The 24,653-nt window shown below is 35.7% G+C and overlaps 1 protein-coding gene across 12 annotated transcripts in view; it reads right to left on the reverse strand.

Moving 5' to 3' along the window:
* Window positions 1-24,653, reverse strand: part of SUGCT (succinyl-CoA:glutarate-CoA transferase) — a 328,922-nt gene that overhangs the window by 252,160 nt on the left and 52,109 nt on the right. For 11 of the 12 annotated variants that reach the window (XM_050709076.1, XM_035552596.2, XM_035552598.2 and 8 more), the window contains one exon: window positions 13,942-14,037. The exons of the other annotated variant lie outside the window; for it this stretch is intronic. In XM_050709076.1, the coding sequence (XP_050565033.1) occupies window positions 13,942-14,037 (96 nt within the window). The remainder of the gene's footprint in view (window positions 1-13,941; window positions 14,038-24,653) is intronic. 12 annotated transcript variants of the gene reach the window in all.

Here is a 24,653-nt window from a genome sequence, read left to right on the forward strand (position 1 = left end):
TGACACAAAACTAGAAGGAACTGCAAGTACTGGACAGGATAGAACAGAAAATAATTGGCAAATGAAGTCTGAAAACAAGATGGCAAAATTCAACAAGGGAAAACAACTGGGAAGTTCTAGAATTAGACATGAAAGATTCACTCTACTGATACAGGAGAAAAGGATCAAGAAGTCACATTTCAGAAACTGCAAATGAATTAACAACAGTCTCCTTTGCAACAGCAGGATAACATTAAATTGGCACTTCAGAAAATCAACAGAACCCACAAGATTCATGAAATAATCTGTTGTACTTCAAGATGATAAAGCTGGAGTTGGAATAATGTGCTACATTTGGTTCTGGTTGCCACAAAAGTGATGTGTTCGAAAAGCAAAGCACAGAGAAAAGCTGTAAGTTCTGGAAAGCATGATCTCAGGGGAAAGGCTAAGAAAGTTTAGAAAAGCTAGACATAATGACATGAAAGACTACTGAAAAGAGGAAAGAATCTGGCTTCTGCATTAGAAACCTTATCTTAATATCTGATCTGCCTCTTCCTTGCTGTGATTTTCTTGCCTGGTATGCCATGGAGATAATAAACAGTGAAACACTAAAATTAAGTGCCTGGGAGGTTATGGGGTCCCAGAATAAGTCAGGCAAATATCTGTGGAGAGCAACATTGTTCAAGATAATCTTACATGGAGAGGGCGTAGCACCATCTAAGACTGTTTTTCTAGGATTATTCCCTGTTTGCAGCATTGAAGCTAGATCACATACTTTTACATGACACTGCTCAATGATGTGCAGTCAGACCCTGAAAGACAGCAATAATCTCTTTTGAGGAGCTTACTATTTAACTAGAGACCAAACAGGAGAAAAGTAGTAGGAGGAGGTCAACTCTTTTACAGATGGAGGAGAAGCACACAAAAATGACCTACTCAAATCACAACAGCGGGAGTCAAATCTCGGCACAGACAGAACTGTGATAGAGATCACAGCAGCAGAGATTCAGGGAGTAAACACCACACAGTTACTTGCTGCAGCCTGGAATTAGTGATTTCAATAAACTGCTGTACCTTGTATTAAAAATGGATTGGAAGCACTCACTCAAACAGCAGTACCCCATTACATGAGGTTGTAACAAGGCACTCAAAGCAGAACACAGCTATTTTGCAAGCCACTGTAGATTATGTTTCTGAATTTGAGTCCAATCTCTTGACCACAAAATCATCTATATATTTTTTTTTAAATCTCAAAAAGCTTATACGATGAATGTTTGAACAATGTCACACAAGATGTACAAGAAACCACTATAAAAAACAGTGATATTCTCAGTTGCTTTCAGCACCTGGTACTTGAGGAAAGAAACTATTTAACTGTTTTCTCCTCCTCACTATTACTTAAAACTGAAATATGACAGGAAATAAAATTATTTAAGAATCTCTGAGGGGTTTGAAAAGATAACATTGAAAAGATAACATAATTATGCATAAGTGCTAAGAGGTGTTACTAATAACACTAAATGAAGTACTAATAACAATAAATGAAGTACCTGATCAGATTCTTAATACATAGAACTCTTCCTGCCCAGGGGCCTCCTCATCTTCTGTGGATGAAATTAAACTTCAGTAAACACTATATGTATTAAGCAAATCTCAGATTCTTTCATGATTCTGATCGTATGACAGTATTTTTACTTCTCATTTAACCTTCAACTTTGACAAACTGGTAAATGTAAACCTGGTATGTGAAAATGGATAAACTAAGACAAATCAAGTAACATCTAGAATTAACCTCCATACATTCACTCCTATATATAAAACTCTCGAGCCAAATAAAATGCTGTAAGCATCTATGCAAGGAGGAAGAAATTATTATTTGTGGTTTTGTTGAAGCACTAAAATAAGAATTGGGGTCCATTGTTCTACAACTCATGCTAAATTAAAATGCACTCTCTGCCCCATTGAACTAAGTTAATTGCTAGTATGTACTACAAAAGGCTTTGTTGCATTGTTACAACTATTATTCATGGTCAAAAGTCTCTCGCCATTATCTCAACCCCACATTCCAAATTTGACAAGGTCAAAAAATTGTCTCTGTTCAGAACAGACATTATCATACAGACTGATATTGATATTTATAATGTTTTATATTCTTTGTCTTTATGTTAGGTTTAAAATAAATTATGTAGACTCATCTAATGCTTCTCTACTTGAAATCACATCAACTTTCTATTTATTTATATTATGGCCATTCCATGTGACAATGGATTGTTCTGATACAGAACCACAACTAATATTAACTTTCTTCATACCAGTTGGAGAACAAATTAAAGATTAACTTTGTGTCTGTTTATTATTATTATTATTATTACCTAGCAAAGAATAGCCTTTCTACTAAGATAACTTAACTTCTACTTTTTACCCTGGTAGCCATCTAAAACATAAAATAATACAAGTTGGGTCTTCCATATCCTTGCTGGACAACTTTATTTAGAATCTCAGAGCTCATTTATCCAGGAAAGAAAAGATGACTACTGATGTTAAACTAATGGGTATTTTGAAAAGATCATTAAAACCACACGTGGACATACACTTTCAAATTCAAGTGCCCTAAACTTGCTGTAGATGACAAAACAAGACAACAGTCAGACAACAGTCAGATAACATTTTTGTCTGCTTTACTCAGATTCAGAGATCACTCTAGTATTGAGTGACCTTACCTCTGCAGGTTTCACCAAATTGGAAATGATCAATAAAACTATTCTGTAAATTATCCACGAAAAAAAAAGTGAAAAAAAGAAAGCAAAAATCATGGAACACAAAGGAACCCCAAGAATCTTTTAATGGTAAATCAAACTGAAGTTGCAGCTGGTAAATAATTAGCAAAGTTTCGGCATAGAGCTATGTGCTGTTCTCCTATCCTGCAGCTGAAAACCTGAGAAGGATGAGATACAGCAATATGTTGCTGTTAACTAAGAAAGCAAATTATTCCCAGGTATCTTTCTCAAGTGAAAGCTCTTTGTGTTACTCAAAAACACAAAGAACTCACCTGGAGCACTCTGTCAAGATTTGGATAGCACAGTTGAAGAGGTGAACAAAGTGGAAAAAATGCCAGAGAGAAAAACAAAAATTACAAGAGGTGGAAAAAATACAGGGGGTGGAAACGTGAATACGGGTTGGGGAAAATGTGAAGAGCTGGCCTCACACAAACCAGCAAACAGTACCCTATAGAAGAGTACAAATTACCTATATAGAAATACTTTTTATAGACATCAAGGCAATCAACTTCTGCAGTACACTACTAACAACAGAGTAAAAATGTTTTTCCTAATCTAGGACATCTATGCTGAAAATGAAATTATTTCTTTTCTTCCTCATAGTGGGCACAGAGGACCCACTTATGGGCTTAACAAGACCATAAAACATATTCCAGAACTTCCAATGTAGAGAAATTGGGACAGACATCTATCAAAAGTAACTTAGAGCTAATAGAACAAAGGTGGAGGTGACAGCTAGATAACCAGTTGAAATCTCCTTTGGGCCACAGGTATAGGATTGCTTTCTCTAGATTAATTTACATGACCAGGGTAAACTTCAGTCAGCAAATACTGTTTTTAAGTGATTGTCAGGAAGTACAGTTTTGTCAAAGCAGATAACTAGAAGAAGGTGTCTCTCACCTTCACCCTTACCACTCTCAATATAAGTGAATTAAAGTCCTGTAGCTAAAATCCCGCTTCTCTTAAAAAGCAAATGTATCAAAACTATTCTGATATTAATAAGGGCTTAATAATAGACAAAGCCTCAGGTTACATTTTCTCACTTTTTAGCATCAAGGTTTATTAGTGAGGGTATTGATTAAAAATAATACCTGTTTTAGCATCATGCAGCATTATATTTGAATGTAGCATAGGGCACAAGAAACAACATTAAAAAGCACTGTAATTTAAAGCTCATTTTCATAAGTAGATTTAGCACTTAATACTTCAGTGCTTTTTTGCAAGACAGCAGGACTTAGACTTCTCAAGCGTATATACTGCTTTGGAAAACAGAACAGAAGCTACAAAGTCATTCGGCTCTTTCAAAAAAATGCTGCCCTTCCAATTAAATTCTCAGAAGCTGCCTGCACACTGGAGGATCACAGCTACTACTGCACTGGAGCTAAACTTATCATAGCAGTACTGCAATATTTTTAGAAGAAAAAACAGCACACACCAAATTTATTAGTATACATCAGTCCTAGGGAATTAACTTAATGACCAAATTTGCATGACATGTCAAGCTCATTGTGAAAAGAAAGGGCCATCCTACAAAGTAGCAATAAAGTTCTACACTAAATCTTTACTCAGTAGCATTTAGTACCAAAACTATCTAGAAATGCCAAACAAGCTTCTTAAACACCAGTGACTCACTGACTGCCCCACTCTGTGAACATACTCACAGGATATCTGTCGTAAGATCTCCCATCAAAAAACATGAGAATATGATTTATACAGCAACTCCACCAGTTAAACCAGCTCTGGATGGTCATGTTTCAGTTTCACGGTGACAATACACAGACCTCTTACAGATGCATTAAATGTGAGCAGAAATGTAATTCTCATGATGAGAGAAGGAAGAATGTAGCAATGAGATGTGGGGAACAGGAATTTTTCTAGGGAAGTTGATGCTATGCGAGCTTAAGTGTTTTACATTCTTGAGGACAATATGCAAAAGAGTGAAACAGTTCCTAACACAGTTATGTTTCTGATGGCAGATAGTTCTCTTGGCTGAACAGTGGTAAAGGTTCTTAATCAGGTCTAGCAGTACTGCAAACCTTCACATTGCTGAAAGAGAAGCATCACTCCATTAAAAGCAAGTTCATAAGCAAGTGTTAATCCCCACGCAATGTAGCATTTATCATTTTTCATGCAAGTGCTCAATCCAAGAGGATTATCACTTCCCCATCCTGCCCTCTGGCTGACTACACAGGGCAGAGAAATTCTTCATTCCATACAGGAGGGGAAAGGGAGGTTGGAGGAAGCTGTGATGTCAGGCTTCCAGTTTTGCTGTAGCTACCCCAATGTGAAAGTGGGAAAGAGCACAGGCCAATCTTGCAGCAGTTGCTCTTCAATGAGAGTATAAATAATAGATTCCCAAAAGCTGTCTAACAATTAGTGACACATGCCATACTAGAAAGATGGAGAAGAGGAGGCTCAAGCACACCTTGCTAATGAATTCACACCTGTATAGATCCCACCAGCCTGCCTGCAGGACTGATCAGATGTACCTCTGATTTGTCCACTCACACATGTAAGCTTACTTTCATGTAAGCTTGCTTGAAGTGGCTCTATTTTAAACGTCTTAGATATTAATAAAGTGACACTAATCAAGAGCTGTAGCTACAGTTTTATAGCTAAGATCCCTAAATATATAAATCCATTTGTGCCAGTTATGAAATTCCAGATGTTTTTCCTAATTAGATATGCATACTTCTAATGAACTGCCCTTTGAGGTGTAAACAGCTTCGAAAGGAATAAATTTCAAGTGGAATTATATTAGTTACAAGGTAATTTTTGTTTCCTTAGGGACATAACATCCTCACTTTTACGATCATATGGCTCCTTGCAGAACAGTTACAGACTATATACAGCTCATCTGGGTGCTCTTATATGAGAGATTAATTCATACAACAATGCAATGGTATGTAAAAACACATAAAGTCCTAGACCAATAGGTATGTCAAACCCATGACAGAGACAAGCAGATGATTTGTACCATGCCACACTTATACATAAAATCAGTAGCACTGCCTATACAGAAGCAGCTAATAATGCTGATAATTTGCATCTACCGTTCTAAATAGATCCCTAGAAATAAATGCTGCAACAAAAACTAGATTACATGAGTGACATCTAGTGGACATACCCTTTCATAACAATCAATATTTTCCAACCAAAACTGTCACATTTCACATAATAAAAGCACACACCTGAGCATCAATTAAATAATGGTAAGAATGTTCCTGATTTTTTTTATTTGTTCATTATTCTGTCTTTATAAAGTTAATATCATCATGTAGACATGTCTTAATCTCTCCTGTGTCTTAAGGTTGAATATTATTCACAATAAATTACCAGCTCCTCGAATTCTTAAGGAAATACAATCTCAAAAAGTTTCTAGGATTGTGGACACCTTACCCAAGTCCTCACTTCTGTCACAAAAAGTAACTCCTTCATGTTTCATTCACCAATACTGGTCAGAAAGAGCTAATTTGTCCTGCTTGTACAATACCTTGTACAACATATCATGACGTGTTTTTTTGTTGTTGTTTGTTGTTTTTAAGAGCTTCTATCTGTGATAGCAACACAAATAGCCATTTATGTATTCAGGATGATTATGTCAGGAGTCACTGGGTGATGACGCTGCACATGGGTTTCTGAGATCTCTTTGAGACTGTTTAAACATGTTTATACAAACTCCTGCGATGTGTTGTTATACAATGATTGTGAAAAGTACTTTCAGGAGAACAAAAGTGAAGTTTATTCTTCTGCTCTGGATCTAACAAGCAGATTGAAGGAAAGCAGTGATCCAGTTGCAGCTGATATCTCCTCTACAAGCCCACTGATCATACTTTTATCCCTTTCCAGCCAGCAATAATGTGAAAAGAGGTCTTCTGATCAGGGCTCTGCTATGCTTCCCTTTCTAAAGATTACAATTTGACATGGATATACCTACCTGCAATGTTCAGTAATCCTGCAAAACATTTGTAGGCTAACCATGCTGCTGTAATACAAACTAGATCCCTCACACATCAATGGAGGAAACAAGGAACAGAACAAAGAGGAGACAAATATGTACACTAAATGACTCTGAACGCCAGCGCACCCATGTTTTGATCCCAGATGACTTCTCATGAAACCACGGGCAAGTGACAGACTAAAGATCTTAATATACACCCAGTTTAAATGACTAAATATGAGTTCAAGATACAGAAATGTTCTGTGACAAACGTTCTGACAAAAAATAGCCTTGCAAAACAGTCCTGTGACATTTCCCTGGAGGAGATGAAAAATGAGACAGTATTAACTATCAGCTATCATTCCTAAACAATAACAATGATTGTCCAAAGCTATTTTGCAAATTCAGAATATTGGATACTCATTAAAAATACCTTGCAGGCATTCCTTAAACCAGAAAGATACAGGATGATTTTCTTCAGAAAAAAAAAAAAAAAAAAAAAAGTTAGTTTCAGGTTTTAAATTAAAAATGTATTTCATTTCCATCTGAAAAGTATCTGTGTACAGGTAAGAAGCTGTCTATAATAATTAGATACAAGCTCAGCTTCATTAAAGTGCTATGTCTGTGACAGGATGGGATATATATGAATGAAGTTATAACACCACCTCACATCTCACATCATACACCAAGCACATGTCTAAAACTGCCCAAGGCAAACCTACTGATTTCCTTTCCAGACAGCAGCTTTGCCCAAGAGAGAGGCTTGACAACTCATTGAAGGACTATCACCAGGAAGGTTACAATATAATGTCATCAGTTTTGAATAACTGGAGTTCATTCCCCATAAATGGGAACTTTTCTACACTGCATTCCACAAATGATTCTTATACCTTTGAATTGACTAAAATAACAAGGAAACAGAATCCCTACTTAAGTGCTTCCCACCAAGCAAAGGGCCAACTGTGGTCCCCTATCATCACAATAAAACCAAAACATTTGTGTAGTATGTAGTTTAAAAGAAAAAAAAAAGCCAAATACACTTTTTGTTTTCTTGTTTTACAGGATCCAGGATGACACAGGCCTTTCTGGCTTTCTCTGTATCTTGTAAGATAAAGATAGAAAGGAAATGGCTGATTAAAAAAAAAAATGTAGGTATGTAGTTCAAGGAGATACAGTAGGTCACCAAAGTATCCAGGAGACCAGCTATTCATCATATAGAATCACAGAATCATTTAGTTTGGAAAAGACCTCTAAGATCATCTAGTCCAACCTTTAACCTAGCATTGACAAGTTAATCACCTAAACCATGCTACTAAGTTCTACATCTACAAAGTTCTTGAAGACCTCCAGGGACAGTGCCACAACCACTTCCCTGGGCAGCCTATTCCAATGTCACATAACTCCTTCAGTAAAGAAATTTTTCCTAATATCCAACCTAAACCTCCCCTGGTGCAACTTGAGGTCATTTCCCCTTGTCTTTTCACTTGGTGCTTGGGAAAAGAGCCCGATCACCTCGCTACAACCTTCTTTAAGGTAATTGTAAAGTACAATAAGGTCTCCCTTCAGCCTTCTTTTTGCCAAGCTAAATTATCCCAGCTCCCACAGCTGTTCCTCATAAGACTTATTCTGTAGACCCTTCACCAGCCTCGGTGCCCTTCTCTGGACATGAATTGAGATAGGTATCTTGAGGACAGACAAACTGTTCTTTGGAATCTGAAACCATACAGTGGAGAGAACTAACTTTGCTGCTTGAGAGCACAAAGTTTCTATTCAGTCTATCTGTGAATACATTTAATTTTCATATCACATGGGCAATGCTTTCAGCAGTGATAGTTCATTACTCAGAACAACAGCGTAGGACAACAGGCCCCCAGGGCAGTTTGAAAAGTCCATATAAAAATTATGTTGATGAGGTTCAGACAGTAAGAAGGGTCATCTTGCATTTCTCCTAGATTGAGCAAACAAGAAAGATCTTCTTCCATTAAATAAGTTCTACACTGATTTTACAAAGAGAATTTTACACATAAAACAAAACTCCAAAAATAATCCAAGTTCCATTCTTTGTTGATTTTGATTCCAAGACACATTAACTGCAGAAGTATCCCAATAAAACCAAATCAAGATAGGAAAAAAATGACCACATACCTACATTCTTGTGTGGAATAAGCAGCATGAAATTTCTGAATGACTGACATTTTTTTTTTTTACTGAAAAAAAAATATTTTTTTTTACATCTTAATTTTTTTTACACTGCAAAAAGTAGATAATCATGATAAGTTCTGTGAGATTCTCCAGAGCCAAGTTAGGAAAATTGGTACACATATGCACCAATGAAAAGCACCTCTGCCAGATCAGTTGGGCAAGAATGAAGGAAATTTTATGCCTAGCACAACAAAGGGCTGATTCTTAGAGAATCTCAGTGATGCTCTAATACAAAAAAACATTAATGTTGGGTGTAATTCGTTATGACAGTGCACAGGCACAGTAAAGATAATTGATTAAAATAATTTATTTCCTGTCTTGTGATTTCACTTTCTGTGCAGAATGGTCGTGCCCTTTGCATATTCTGAAAATATGATGTATATTTGAGAAGTCCTTGTTAGTATTAGGAATAAACTTGGAACAGCAGTAATGTATTCATGGGAGACAATTTTGGGAGGTAGGGTGGAGAAGGAGGTAAGTGGCTGGAGAAGAGAGATTTGTAAGAGCTTGGTCTCTCAGTTTTCAGACTGACTTTTACCATTATGATGTGAAAGCAAACAGCCCTGTACCTTTAGCTAAAAGTTTGCATCTGAAACTACTGCCTAGTTATCCAGGTTGCTGACGAAAAGGTGATAAGCTGCCACAGGAAACAACATGTAAACATGCAGGTTATGAAATACTCAGGAGAATTTGTCTGTTCCCAGTGGTCCAACTGTAAGATAAAAAGTGAGTGTCTAGATCTCAGGCATAGTACAGGTGAGATAGCTACAGTGGTGAAACCATGAGAATGAGGAAAGACCTTGTCACCCCAAATGAAAGACAGTAACATGACTTTACTTCTCTGCACAATTATGTAAACCGGATGCTTTTAAGCTCTTGATTTCCTCTGGATAATCATGGAACAGCTGTAGCTAAACAACCCGTCTCATTATAGAAACTTGTTTAAAAAAAAAAAATGTACTAATTACATTTAAGATACAGACCAGAACTCAAGGTTTGTGTTTTAACATCTGAAACTAAGCAAATTGGGATCTGGTTACAAGCAAGATATTGTTCCTGTATGATCACAGGAGTGGCCTATTCCAAGTACACCTCTCTGACTGAAAAGAGATGTGCTCAAAGTAGACAGTTTCTCATGAAGGGTTCAGCACTCTAAAATTTACTTCTGACTTCTGTTGACAAGAATCCAGATTTGTTCACCTTTGTGGCACATTACAAAGTTCACCTCCATTGCAAACCCTGGCAAACTATTATATACTGACAGCTTTACAGGTGCAATGAAAGAAATCATGCACTGAAAAGAAGTTGAAATTCTTCCTTGTCAGAGAAGGTGATGAGCAAACAGAACTGAAAACTCAGACATTTCAGATGGTTGTGCCACAAAGGGAGCACACTATCAGAAAATGAGAAAAAACTTATAAGGGTATGAAAGTCCTTGTGCAGCAAACTTTACATCACTTTTGTTAAGGGCTTGTTACTTGGACTAGAAATAGGTTTTCAAAGGGGCTACATATCTTGGTAGTTTGGGGAAAGAAAATCTAGCTGAAAACTTAGCCATTTGAAGCCATTTGCAAATAAGATATTCTGGCCAAAATTATGAAATTGAAGCTCAATGAAAAAAAATTACAATAGTTTTCAGTATATAATGCTGACTGCATTAAACAGAGCACTAGAACACTTACCACAACAATTAAAAGCAAAATAAAGTACTAATTATGTACATATTTAAAATGCTTTCAACTTGTAATTTTTATTAATTTTTGATCAGTCTCTGATCAGACTTCTTTCACAAAAAAAGATCACAGAATCATAGAATGATTTGGGTTGGAAGGGACCTTAAAGATCATCCAGTTCCAACCCCCCTGCCATGGGCAGGGACACCTCCCACTAGACCAAGTTGCTCAAAGCCCCATCCAGCCTGGCCTTAAACACTTCCAGGGATGGGGCATCTACAGCTACTCTGGGCAACCTGTTCCAGCGCCTCACCACCCTCACAGTGAAGAATTTCTTCCTAATATCTAATCTAAATCTCCTCTCTTTTAGTTTTAAACCATTATCCTTTTTCCTATCACTTCACTACACGCCCCTTCCCATCTTTCCTGTAGGTCTTCTTTAGGTGCTTGAAGGCCATTCTAAGGCCTCCCTGGGGCCTTCTCTTCTCCAGGCTGAACAATCCGAACTTCCTCAGCCTGTCTTCACAGGAGAGGTGCTCCAGCCCTCTGAACATCCTTGTGGCCCTCCTCTGGACTTGTTCCAACAGGTCCTTGTCCTTCTTATTTTGGGGGCCCCAGAGCTGAACACAATGCTGCAGGTAGGGTCTCACAAGAGCAGAGCAGAGGGGAAGAAATCATCTCCTTTGACCTGCTGGTCATGCTTCTTTTGTTGTAGACATCATAGATCATATAGGTTTTGTCATTTTAATGTCTATAAAAGGATCTCCCATGATTACTCTCTATCACTTTAAAGTTCCACCAAGGTGGAAGCTCAAAATACAGCAAGGGGCCTTAAGAAGAAAAGAACAACAGTTTGCTACCACATGCTTGTTCTATGTTATACCTAAGTTCAATTTTAGGAAATATAATTTTTATTTTTTCAACAAATTATATAATTTTGCACAAAATACCTTGAAACAAACATTTTTCATTAAAAAAATAGCATTATGATAGTCACATACTACTTTATTAAGTGAAAGTGTATATTTAGTAACTGTAATGGGGTGAAACTCAGGTTTCGGAGTTCTATTCTAAACTATATTGCACATGAACTATGGAAACAGCTATAAAAGCAATACAATTCCAATAATGCAAGCTAATTCAAATTTCAAAAGAGCTTTGCACTCTCATTATAGCTTATGCTAGTAAAGTGAGAAAAACTAGCAAACGAATACACTTTATGGTTGCTGTCAAAATCATAACCACGTTAGCTGACAGAAAGTTAACAGATGAGCCACAAAAACACACACAAAGCTCCACTCACTATGAACCCATCCTAATCACTGGTTTATGAACAAGAAAATTGAGATTAAGACTGTTTATAATATTGAGGTAATATTTATAATACCTACTGCAGAAACAGCCTACAGAAACAGAGAAACCATAGTTTAGATAGGATTATTACAAAAAAAAAAAGTTATTTACGTATTGATTAATGTTGATTAAAACAAAAAAAAAATCTCAACTAATTTTGTGTATCTGGAGAGCTGTCTATGAAAAAAAGAAACAAAGGATACCAATGTGTATGCTTTTCTTTTCATTTTGACTGTGGAAAAACAAAAGCAAAAAGGTGCTAAAAGAATGCAAGTTTCATTTATTCATCCAAATGCAGTAGGGTGAAGATAAAATGTTTTGTTTAGTCAGATTTTTGGTTTTGCTTATAGAAACTAAAGACACTTCAGATCTGTTTTGTACTTTCAACATACCAAAGTTCAAAAAGGGTTGCACCAAAAGGTCGCATTACAGAAACACAGCCAAATGCAACTACTTGTGTAGCAGATGCCTGGTTAGGCTGGGTCACGTTGCACTTCAGAGCTCTACACAGTGTTGGTCCTACAAAATATGGCCATACTGCTCCACTGACTAGAGCAGCTCTGGCTGTGCTGCTCTACACCTGAGATGAGAATACTGCAGGACCAAACTCATTTCACTTGCAGAAACAGCTGCAACATTTCCCCATCAGTCTCAGAGACGATTTGCAATCTATTCTAGCTAGTCCAGAAATTGATGGTTGACTATGCAAAAGCATGTATTTAAATAAAATAAAATAAAAATTAACAAAAAAAGAAAAAAAGAAGTGTCCTAGATCAAATATACAAAGCTTTTACAAAAACAATTGATGTTTGTTGTAGACCTGAGGAGATCTGCTGTACTCTTAGCCAGGGACAATGTTCTGTGTAATATACATATATGTATATTATAATATACGTATATATATGTATATAATACACATATAATAATAATATACATATATATATATGTCTTCCATTTGGAAGATTTTTGCTTCAGAGTTTCTACAGCCACAAGTAGAAAATCCTTTAATAAAAGGATGATCACCACCACCTCCAGCACTGGGAAGTAAATATACATTGAGTTCCTCTTATTCTCTAACAAGGGAGACTGTAAAGCAACTGAGTGGTGTTCAGATGCTAGTTGTCCCAGACAAATGCTGGGAACTGTCCCTATCAGGATTGAAAGGACTCCATCCAGAAATGAAAAAATCCAGACTCTTCCTAGCTAGATGCAAACACAAGTACTTGATGAGAAGTGCCAAAAATGAAACAAAGAATATATTAAATACATGACCAAATCTCCTTAAGTTAATATGACCTCCATCAAGATAACAAAATGATCAGCTAGAAAAGAACAAAATTGTCTTTGTTTACTTGAAGAGTTTCCCATACACTAGCCAGAAGCTAAAGCCTGCAGTGAATTTTTTTCCTGTGCTTGTTTATATGGTGAAGGTCATGTTATTTTAAGGAATTTCAACCCTTCATTAGATGTAGCAGACTATGAATTCCATTGGAGAGATCTGAGGTCTGGTTAATTCTTTTTCTAACCTGTTGTCTCACTGAGTACCAGTGATTCGCAGCAAACTCAATGGATAATGGCAAATAAATAAGAACTCCCAGACTTTCATGAATACTTAGCCTGTTCTTGTAGACTCACAAGGTAAAAACAGTAAGATTCAGAGGCAAAAGATTTCAGTTTGTGGCTGGTATGGAAGTCAGGTAACCCTTAAAGTGAAAGAAAAAAAAAACAAGCTTTCTCTGTCAAGTAAAAAATGATCTAGTCATTGTGCTAGCTTTAAAGTCATCCAATTTCAGTGAACACCTTTGATCTATGTCAGTGTTCTGTTACTAATCTACTGCTGATGAAGAAATACGCAAAATGCAAAAACTACAATGAACAACAGAACCTTGTCCTACCTAGACACAGATACATTACAGAATACAGCAGGTCATGGGAAAAGTAGTCAGTCAGTTCTCAATCTTATAATACACAAAATCATGAATTCTAAAAGTAGAATAAACCAATGCTTTTGGCTTACCTGATATGGAACAATACTCCCATGTGCTGTACCCCAGCGTTTTCCTTCAATTTTGCAATTAAGATAATTAGCTGCTACATGAGTAAGACATGCAACCTATAAATGGAAAAAAGTAAAGTATTCAGGAAAGCTCAAACTTCATTGACATCTTTGTGAATTCTGTATATTTGTATGTGGTTTATATACATAAGGTAAAACATTTTATATCACAAAAACATTTTTTATATATTATATATTATGTATAGCCTGAATTTTTAATATTAAACAAGTACATGTATCATGGAAATGGTTGGGTAAGTACAATTCAAATAGTAAAAAAATGAGTGTCCTATAACACCAGTAGTGCTGGACAAATCTAGCATTAAACTACCTTAAGAGATAAGGCAGTATTACCCTAAGCATTTTGCAGAATGGTCAACAAAATAAAAGAAAATATCAGTGTCTTGTCCAGATTCTGAAAGGAAAGGAAGCACCATGGATTTGTGAGCTAGAACTCACATTTCCTGATCCATGGTCACAAGACTTTCTCAGTCAGAAGATTAAGTTTCTGTTCTCTCCTATTCTCATTCTACATGTCCAAGCTACAGAAAGTATTTCAGAAGTCTTCAGCTCCCTGCAGTATTATATTATATGTTCTGCAGTGTTAAGAGGTAGGCCTCAATAAATCATCTGCCATTAGAAGATAAGGAGAGATTAATCAGGTATTTAATTTGACAGAAAAAAAAAAAGAAAAAAAGATTAATTTTCTGAAAAATATGGCATGCTAAATTTAGTAACCATAATTTCAGGGGTAAATATATATATTTTTAAGCACAAATGCATCTTAGGAAAAAAGTGAAAATTTATGATGCAGTAATGCATGAAAAACAGTGGGTCTGTTATAATCAGTGACAGATTTTTCATTATTTCTCTGGTAAAACAGTGGGTGACTATGTATCTAAAGCCAAGTAACGCATTAAAGCATTGCAATTAGTAATTCAAGTTCTCATTAATTCATCAGACAATGCATTTGTTTCACACTGTTAACTAGTTGTGACAGTAAGTGCAACTGTTCGCTTAAATAGTAGGCCTTGTGACAATATTTTTTTTTCCAAAAACATGATTTTCTTCAAATATCTCCTCTAGATGGAAGAAATTTCTTACAATGATCAAAGTGTTTGCAATGTTCTGTAACTATTAATCAGGCTAATCTACATCTAAATATGTAGTAATTAATTCAGAGTCCACCAGTAATACGTGAATTATATAAGAATTTCTAGAAAAAAAAGTTTTCTCTTCATTTCTTCATATACCCTGAAAAGGCAACAATAGCGCATCGCTTTCACATTTAAAGCAAGTATTTAGCAGAAAACCTAAGAAAATATACAGCAAATGAGAATTTAACTGTTGCTGAAAAACTACATCCATATGCTAACTACAAATACAACACCATATTCCTGAAAACTGCTGGAAAACATTTTGGAGTTGGGTTTTAGTAGCAGCTTATTATATCCCAGTGTCACTTCATTCAGCTAAAATGTTAAACAATGTCTAGTGTGTCCCTCAGTAGGAGATCCACTGGAAAATCTCAGCAATTAAGGAAATGGATCTGCAAAATATATAGAAAGGACTTTTCCTTCTGGTTTGCAACTTTCCTCAATAGCACAGAATGAAACACACTATATTACAGAGTTTGATGAGTCACAAAAGTGTATTATTTATTAATTACAGATATCCTAGTCTTATCATTCCTGTCATTTTTCAATTTGGGGTCACACCACTAGTGAGGTTTTTCTAAAATAGCAAACGGCTATGCAATGATGATGAAATTCTTACCATATAAATTGCTAGATATTGTTCCATATTGTTTGTGTGTAGCACTGTACTGTAGCTGCTGTATTACAAGTTTCACTGACGGGTGAGAAGCATCCACTACAATGGGCTTGGACTTTTAAAGACATAAGAACATCCTATGCAACATGTATTTGTATTTAGCTTTTCACACTTCAGCAAGGAAATGCTAGGCTAATCTTAACTGTAAGAAGTATGAAGTGAATTAAAACCCAGTGGAACAGAAATCCTACCATATTGATATTGAATACAATCAAGCCAAGATGTCATTCCATTTATTTATTTATTTTTCTGTAGTCTATGCTGTAGAAATAGATTTTTCACAAGAAAACTGCTATCTTTAAGTATAAAAATATTTTTAACAGTATTCCATATTGCTTGAGATGAATATAATTCTTTTAATGGCAGAAAACTACTTGTACACATTTCTCCAAAGCACCTGTACCTTGTACAATGGGAAAAAAGATTTGGAAAAAGGATTTAAAACATAACACTCGCTAAATACTGGAATTGCATCACTAAAGCTTGTTCAAAGGCTTGTTTCAGTAGCAATAGGCAGCAACATACTGATCTTTTGCTTTCATGCCTGTGTATCCTGCTCAAGTTGTTTTACTTATAATTTTTTTTCAGTAAGTCATGAAGGAAAAAGACTTTCAGTTCCTTTCGAATTATGAGTTGTGTACCTTGTTTATAGTCTTATCAGCCAGCCAAAAGGAAGTATTATTTTTATTATCATCATTATTATACAAATAAACTTCTATTGAGCACATCAAATTATGTATTTTAGCGTTTAGTGTTTTATGCATAACTATACTCAGTTGAGTAAACTTTGTGGCATTTGTTCCTTAGTAATAACCATCTAATGAATTCAGCAGACTTAGAAGACTTGCTTCTATTCCTACTGTTCCATGGAATTGTTACAGGCAGTCCCAGGACTTTTCCCTTTCCCTTGCTTTCCTATCTCAGTTAATTCTCCTTGGTCTCCCCAGAGCTTTACCTCTCACTGAGAAGGCACCACAAAATCTTTACACTATGTCCTTAAAAAAGAAAATAGAATTTATTTACCTACCTTTATTTACCTACTTACCCTGTCACTGTTAATCAAACTGCTGAATTATAAGCATTAAAACACATCCCTAATGAACATTTCTACAGATATTAAAACCCCCAGAAAAAGTGTTATTAACAAAATAAGCATTTATTCAAATTCCTCTGTACTACAAGACTCAGTGAAGACTTCATTGCTAGAGATATTTCCTGCACTAAGAGTATCTTCAGTACAACCAATCTCTCAAAATGAAGACAGGGTACATTTGTATTACATTCTCACTTAAGTATTTTTAAACCTTTATTTAAAACTGCTTTCATGAAACCTTTATAGACCCATTTATTTTCTCTTTTAACTAATAAGAGATTCATAAAAGTAACCTTTGGATTTGTAACATTAAAGCAGATGTAATACAACAGTACAGACACCTCTGTATTCATTTGCTTTCAGAGACAGATTATGTACCGTAAATATGCATTATCAAGTATCTACGGATAAGCATTTCTCTATTTCACATCAATAAAGGGAACACACACCTTAAAATTCCTTTCTGATATTACTGTTGGTGGCCAAATCACGCTTTTGTTACATACTTACATAAACCAGAACAAAAACAGACCTACATTAAAGTCTGAAAAGTTATGCTCATCTTATGACAGAAACAGACAGATGGGAAACAAGATATTAAAAGCCACAAGGTGAGCAGACAAAGAAAAGAGAATTTCAAAAGATTTTTTTCAACACAGCACATCAAACAATTTATTACAATGACTTCACTGAGTCAGTCCATCATTTATTTATGTGCAAGCTCAACAAGTGTACATGAACAACAAAAGATGACAGGTAACTGGAAAAAAAAAGAGAAAAGTAACATTTTAATTAGATTCTTTACTTTCTTCCTTCTCCAATTTTGTGTCCATTTTACTGCTATGTATCTTAACAAGGCTTTAACTCTTACTGAGTTGATTTATATTTTTCTTCATTCTCTATTTATTTTTCCTTAGAAAAGGCATGTAGGCCTCTAGGAACTTCAACAGACAGGTGTTTTACAGCAGCATAGACAACTTATTTCACAATACTCTAGGGAACTAGTAACCAAAATATTAATCTATAGGTGTGTAGGAAAAAATCATCCTAAAAAAAAAAAAATTCAGTGACTTATATTATGCAAAGGCCAACAACCTTCCGCAGGGGCTCAGGGCCACAACATTCCCAAGAGCCGTCAATGAACATTGCCTTTTATCCAGGCAGATAAGGGACTCCCTTCTAGCCTGGAGTTTAGAGCTCAGCAGAAGCTTAAAAACAGCACAAGAGTGCCATACATTCATAAACCAGGCAGACATCCCCACTCACAAGTACACAAAACCACTGCCCAAAAAAGAGCAAGATTTTACAAATTCATCAGTGATATCCCTACATCCATGTAAGGCAGCAGGTCTGACCTTCTTCTGAATATTAATTCATAACTGTTGTCCCATAATCCTCCTCCCCTTCAAGAGCCCATAGCCCTATGGCTGCTTTCAACCTGTGTTTTGCAGAGCAGCAAATTCCGTGAATGACTTTGAAGAGATCTGCAAAAGCAACCTCAAAAATCAAGACCATGATCACATAGGCCAAGGCTTACTGTCAAAGAATCTCCACCCTCTTCACAAAATCTTTGTGGTTATGTTAGGAGCACCATGCTCTGGCTGAGAAGGTTTTACTTCCCAGTGACACTGATTTCTTTTAATGTGAACCTCCATGTTGTGATCAGGAGTTCTCTCTTCACAAATTAATACTCCTGGCATTGAAGCACCAGCACATGGTATAATCCCAGACACAAATACAATTGCCTAAAGTGGAAATCAAATTCTTATTGACAAATAGCTACAAATTTAGAACAGACCTCATAGTAGGTCCTGTTTTAGAGCCCTCCAACCAGACACTTAAGCAGGTATCCACGTCTGTACCAGTAATCACATGCAGCTTTTAAGACTCACTGATTAAAGATATCCACTTGACAGAATAGTCCTTTGTCAGATGACAGCACACAGCAAATCAGTCACAGAAAATATGTGTTAGGACATGCTTAATAAACTACTAACAATAAAAAATAACAATAAAAAATACATGCAAGGAGATAAACAAAGGCAAAGGACCCTATGTAAGGCATGAATTCTCAGAATGGAAGGAAACTAAAAAAAAAGCAAAACAGACTTAAGTTTCAGTCTGCAGTGGTGTAAATAGTGCAAAAACGATGCCTGAAAACTACACTTGTTTAGTTAAAAAAAAAAAGTTTAGGCTATATAGAGACACTAAAGCATCTTCACAAAAAAAGAGGCATTTCCATTGCAGAGAACTGCTACCTGAGTTCAGTAAAATTCAACATCAACAAGTCTAATCTATGATTTTTTTTTTAATTAGCTATTTAGAGCTTAAAGAGGACCGGGATGAAATTTCTGTGCTTCTGACAGCTTTAGCATCCAGTGGAGAGATCATCTCTTCATTAAGATTCAATTAATATTGACAACAGTAAAGACTTGATGCAACTAACAGATGTAGCACTTGAAATTTCAAAAACAAGTATTGTTCAGCACACAGTTTCAAGAGAAAGTAAATGCCAAATGGACTCCTGTCTCCTTACTCGCCACTTCAAGAAAAATGACTTACAAGAAGAATTTTAGATGAAGTATCAGAAATAAAAATCTTGACCATAAAATCTATTAGACAGTACTGGCATGAAAAAATAATAATAAAAATTCTTGTACATGAGTTGAAGAAACCAACATATTTTTTGAAGGAAGAATCAGTTGCGTTTTCTTAATGGAAACAACATATTAATAAGCTTTTTCTGAAAGGGTAAATAAACATACTACTTCACTTAAAGATGAATTTAAAAACAAACAAACAAACAACAACAACAAAACATACAAGAATTCCAAAGTTCAGAAATAGTTACTCTATACACTCTGCAAGATTGTGCTACACATATTACTACCTGAAAGTTGTGGGGAGCTGGGGGTTGGCCTCTTCTCACAGATAACTAATGATAGGACCGGAGGGAATGGCCTCAAGTTGTGCCAGGGGAGGTTCAGGTTGGAAATTAGGAGACACTTCTTCTCAGAAAGAGTGGTCAGGCATTGGAACAGGTTGCTAAGGGAGGTGGTGGAGTCACCATCCCTGGGGTTGTTTAAGGAAAGGTTGGACCTGGTGCTTAGGGACATGGTTTAGTGGGTGACATTGGTGGTAGGGGGGATGGTTGGACTAGATGATCTTGAAGGTCTTTTCCAACCTTAATGATTCTATAATTCTATGATATACAACCCTCAATCATATACTACCTTCTCAAACTGTCAGCTCATGTATATATTAGGTATTTATTTACTTTTAACTTCTCAGGGAATACACAGTCCAAATGCTCCACTGAATCTCCTAGAGAGTCTCTATTGGCCTTTATGAATACCATATGTTGTGCACATTGCACCTTCTGCCATCCTGGGTTCCTTTCAAAAGACTTCCTTGAAACTAGGGTGAATCATCTACCAAATTTAAAGTTTCCACTCCAAAGAATGAAGGCACTGAGTTTCTCAGGAGAATGAATAAAAAAAAAAAAGTGCCCATCAACGTATTTTCCCATAACTTGTTCCTGGAAACAGATGAATCACTTTAAGAGTAACTTTGAAAACAAATCATCTTTTGGCAATTCCATGACATGGAAAATTCGGCCAAAACAGTTAAAACTTCAGTGAAGTTACAAGCAACTAAAACCAGACTCTGATAACAGACATATCGGACAACCTTAACAATGACACTTCTACAATCATTTCCTCAGCTCTCCATCTTCTGTGAAGAAAGAATATATATTGCATATGTTACCCTCTACATTTTTACACAGCTTTACCAAGCCCATCAAAAATGTAACTTCTTAAAAGTTTCTTCTGCTACATTTTATATAGATTTTTAAATATTCTGATGTATTTTCTTATAATATTCGTTAATTGTAGCCTTAACCACTAGGAACCTATGCCTTTATTAAAGGCATAAATAAAAGTTGAATTACAAGTTAAAATATTTAGGTTTTCATTCTGTTGGTACCTGGCTGTATTTCATTGATTGTTTAGAAAATAGCATGGATCAAATTCTTAAAGTGGCTTCTATTCATGCAAAGAACTGTAAGCATACTTGCAAAACACAGAATAACATGCACTTAAAAGAAGTAGCTAAATTTGATAATTGAGAATAAAAAAAGCAAAATGTGCAAATAAAACCCAGACAAACAGACTTTGTTCATATAAAAGTTAATTACCTATGAGAACAGGCATCAAAATAACTATAGTAGTTTTTCTTACTGTTTGTTACAGGGTAGTATCTAGAGGCTCCAGTTTGGATGCCACATACACTTTTGTGAAGGATTCTGTTGTTTTATTGAATCAGTAAGAAGGATACTTTTCCATGTAAAGCTGCCAACACTCAAAATAAGTTGTACTAAGGCATTTCTCACTTCTGATCTTAGATTAGAAACAGTGCCATTTACAATGAAAGTATGCGTAGACCTAACCATTTACAGCACTCATCTTTTTGTCTCCATATTTATCAGCATTAACACTTACACACACACACAAAATAAATAAATAAAATAAAATAAAATAATAAGAGTTTGCCTGTCCCTGAGAAAGCTATTATCTGCTCTGTCGATTATTGTCTCTCCACAAAAACAATGCTAATTTTAACAGCTTGAGATGTTGAAGCCAGTCCATAACTTACTCTCCTTTAATATGAAATAGCCATTTTTTGTAGGAAAACAGATTATATAGATTAAGGAGAGAACAAACATGAGAATTTCTACACAGAAGGCAGTTATGTCCAGAAGACTGCTTGCTTTGAATGAAGAACATCATTGTCTTTGTATAGATATGGAAGATAAACTCCATCAAAAAGCAAAACATTGCTTAATTTTAACAGAAGGTTTTCAAGAAAACCCAACAAAATAATTTTTGGGGGGAAAAAAACTTTGCTTTCAACTGCTCTTGCATAGACCGCAGTAACAATATCCTCCTGCACACAAAGCACACAGAAATAGAGGGAGATGGGTAGCAGAAAAAGTCATGTATTGTATTACCTCAGCAGAACAACACTGGCATTAAATGTAACACTAAAAGATGTTTGGATGCTGCCCATTAAGTACTTCTGTGCTAATGCACTACAGGGATGACACAAGAAACAGACACATGCAATTGAATGAAATATTAGAAATAGCACATATTTCAATTCATGAGATTGATGTTGCAGAGGCACAGAAATATAATGAACACCCTCCATTCGTTTGTCCACCTTGCTTTTTTAAGCACTGTAATGCTGTCTGCACCACAAACAGGGTTCATCTACGGAGCTGTTAAGCCACATACAACTCAAAAAGAAACATGGTCCAAAGTCCTATTAGATTTAGAAAAAAATGAGGTTAGAATTACCAATGTGTCTGGAGTCAAAATATGGCATTTCTGCATGACATTTTGAACAGTGACAAGTTTGTACATGCTTCTCTGAAAAACGACATTTTTCCTTAACAGGTTTAGAAAATTATTTAATTACTACCAAAAAGAAAGAAAGAAAAAAAAAAAAAAGAAAGAGAGGTTACAGAGTAAGCTTGAATGAAGTTACAAAATAATTTCACATAATTTTCATCACAGAAATCTAGTATTACAAATATTCATTCCAAAGAAGGCAAAGTATTTTTACCAATAGCTGAACTCAGCCTTTTAGGTAGAATTTTTCAATTTTTTTTTTTTTTTTTTAAGTTCTAAACCAGAGTCTGGGCACTTTTTTATATAGCTTTCACTATAACATAATATGAAAATAATGAATCATAACCTCTGGCCTAAGCATGTCACTACACTGAAGGGTTTGCAATTTAATTGAAGAGCTGGAAACAATACCGTACAGAATAATACAAAGAGAAATACAGTCATGGCAGCCAAACTCCATTAGACCAAAAAAGTCATTAGTCCAAATTTGTTCCAGCATCATCCTTTACTTCACCTTTAAAATAAAACAGTCAGTCAGAGCTATCTGAGATGGTCACATTAAGCACTGCTCAAACCTTAGTTACCATTCCTTCAGCATAACCAAAGACCGTAGAATCATAGAATGGTTTGAGTTGGAAGGGACCTTAAAGACTATCCAGTTCCAACCTGCCTGCCATGGGCAGGGACACCTCCCACTAGACCAGGCTGCCCAAAGCCCCATCCAGCCTGGCCTTGAACACTTATTCTGCTACTGTTTGCTTATATCATTGCCATTTCTTTTGAACTACTCAGGTTATTCCTTTTCTCCTAATACTTAGCATGATCCCAAAATATGATCTGTTGGTAATAAACTACAATAAACATCTTGATTCCATTTTCAAAATTGCACTCATATTCAAAGGTCATCTAAATAATAAATTCATTAGAAGAAATATCTTCCTTTGTCTTCAAACTCTCCCCCTTTCCCACTCCAGATAACTGGCTTTTTCTGTGTATTGAGTGGGCATATTTTTTCCTATCTCCTTTTTTTGTCTTTCTCTAATTGATGACAGAGGTAGCTCCAGAGAGGAAAATGAAGCTGCAACACATTCAGGCTTAGTTTCATTAGCACAAGAAACAATAGTAGTAAAGACAAAAAGGCACAGACTTCACTGTCAAGTAGCAAATGAAGAAGAAATTTTCCTTGCAATCTGGCTAAGTACTCTGTTTACAGCGAAAAGAAAGCCACTAAATCCAAGATGCAATTGGAGTATGATCTACCAACGACTAACTAATCATTAGAAATCACAACACACATTCCACAGAGGCCAATATTAAATTGAGTTACTGTCATGTTAGTGTGGTCTTCTGGTCTACTTCAATAAAATTCTGGCCACTTAAAACCCTGAGGGATAACTTCTGTTCTCAGTTATACTGAGGTCCTCAATTGAAATTTTGAAGAATAGAGTCTGAGGCACTGTATATATGTAAAGAAACACTTGTTTTAATTTAGATTTTATTATCTTTCCATATCAGAGCTGTGTCATGAAAAAGACAACACATCTCCATACAGTGCATACACACTTTTATAACATGACAGAATATATTTTGCAAAGAGGATGTTTTATAAGCTTGTAAAAAAACTCTTTATTCAAACCATAGACAAAATAAGGCAACCATGCAAGAGTCCTGCTAGCTGGCTTCTGAAATCACCAGAAACAATGGCCTCTGGAAAAGCACATTTACATTCTGTATTCAGTGAACTCATAACTTATCAAGCAGAGAAGCAACAAGCTACCACCATGATAACCTGAATAGCACCCGAGTCCCAAGATTGGTATTTCTCACACAACTTACCGCCGAGGGATCCCATTATGCCATATATGCCCTATGGGTAGCATGCAATCACTACAAGTTTCACCTATATTTAATAATTTGTAAAAGACATATCATGAAAGCTCTAAATAGAGAGCACTTGAAGTACCTTAAACAGCTATGCCTTCAACACATACTTTTTGGGAAAAAGGGATTCAAATACAAAAACTAACAGTTTCTAAACCTCACCATTTTCTCAATAAACTAAATGCCACACTAAAGCATACAGATAGGATCTAAAAAATAATTTATGCCAAATTCCTAGGTTTTTATAGGGTCACTTTAAAATTTGGAGAAGATGAAGAGTTTCCTATGACAAATACAAATCAAAACATAATAATAAGAAGCAGAGAAATGTCTGATGAACAATCATTTAATACAAACAATATTAATTGCATTATCCTGTCTGTGGAATCTGGAAAAAAATTACACTCCAAAACTGTAGAAATGTTAAATGTAAAATACTTCTTGCAGATTTT

This window comes from Cygnus atratus, chromosome 2, assembly GCF_013377495.2.
Source record: "Cygnus atratus isolate AKBS03 ecotype Queensland, Australia chromosome 2, CAtr_DNAZoo_HiC_assembly, whole genome shotgun sequence".
Classification (NCBI taxonomy): domain Eukaryota; kingdom Metazoa; phylum Chordata; class Aves; order Anseriformes; family Anatidae; genus Cygnus; species Cygnus atratus.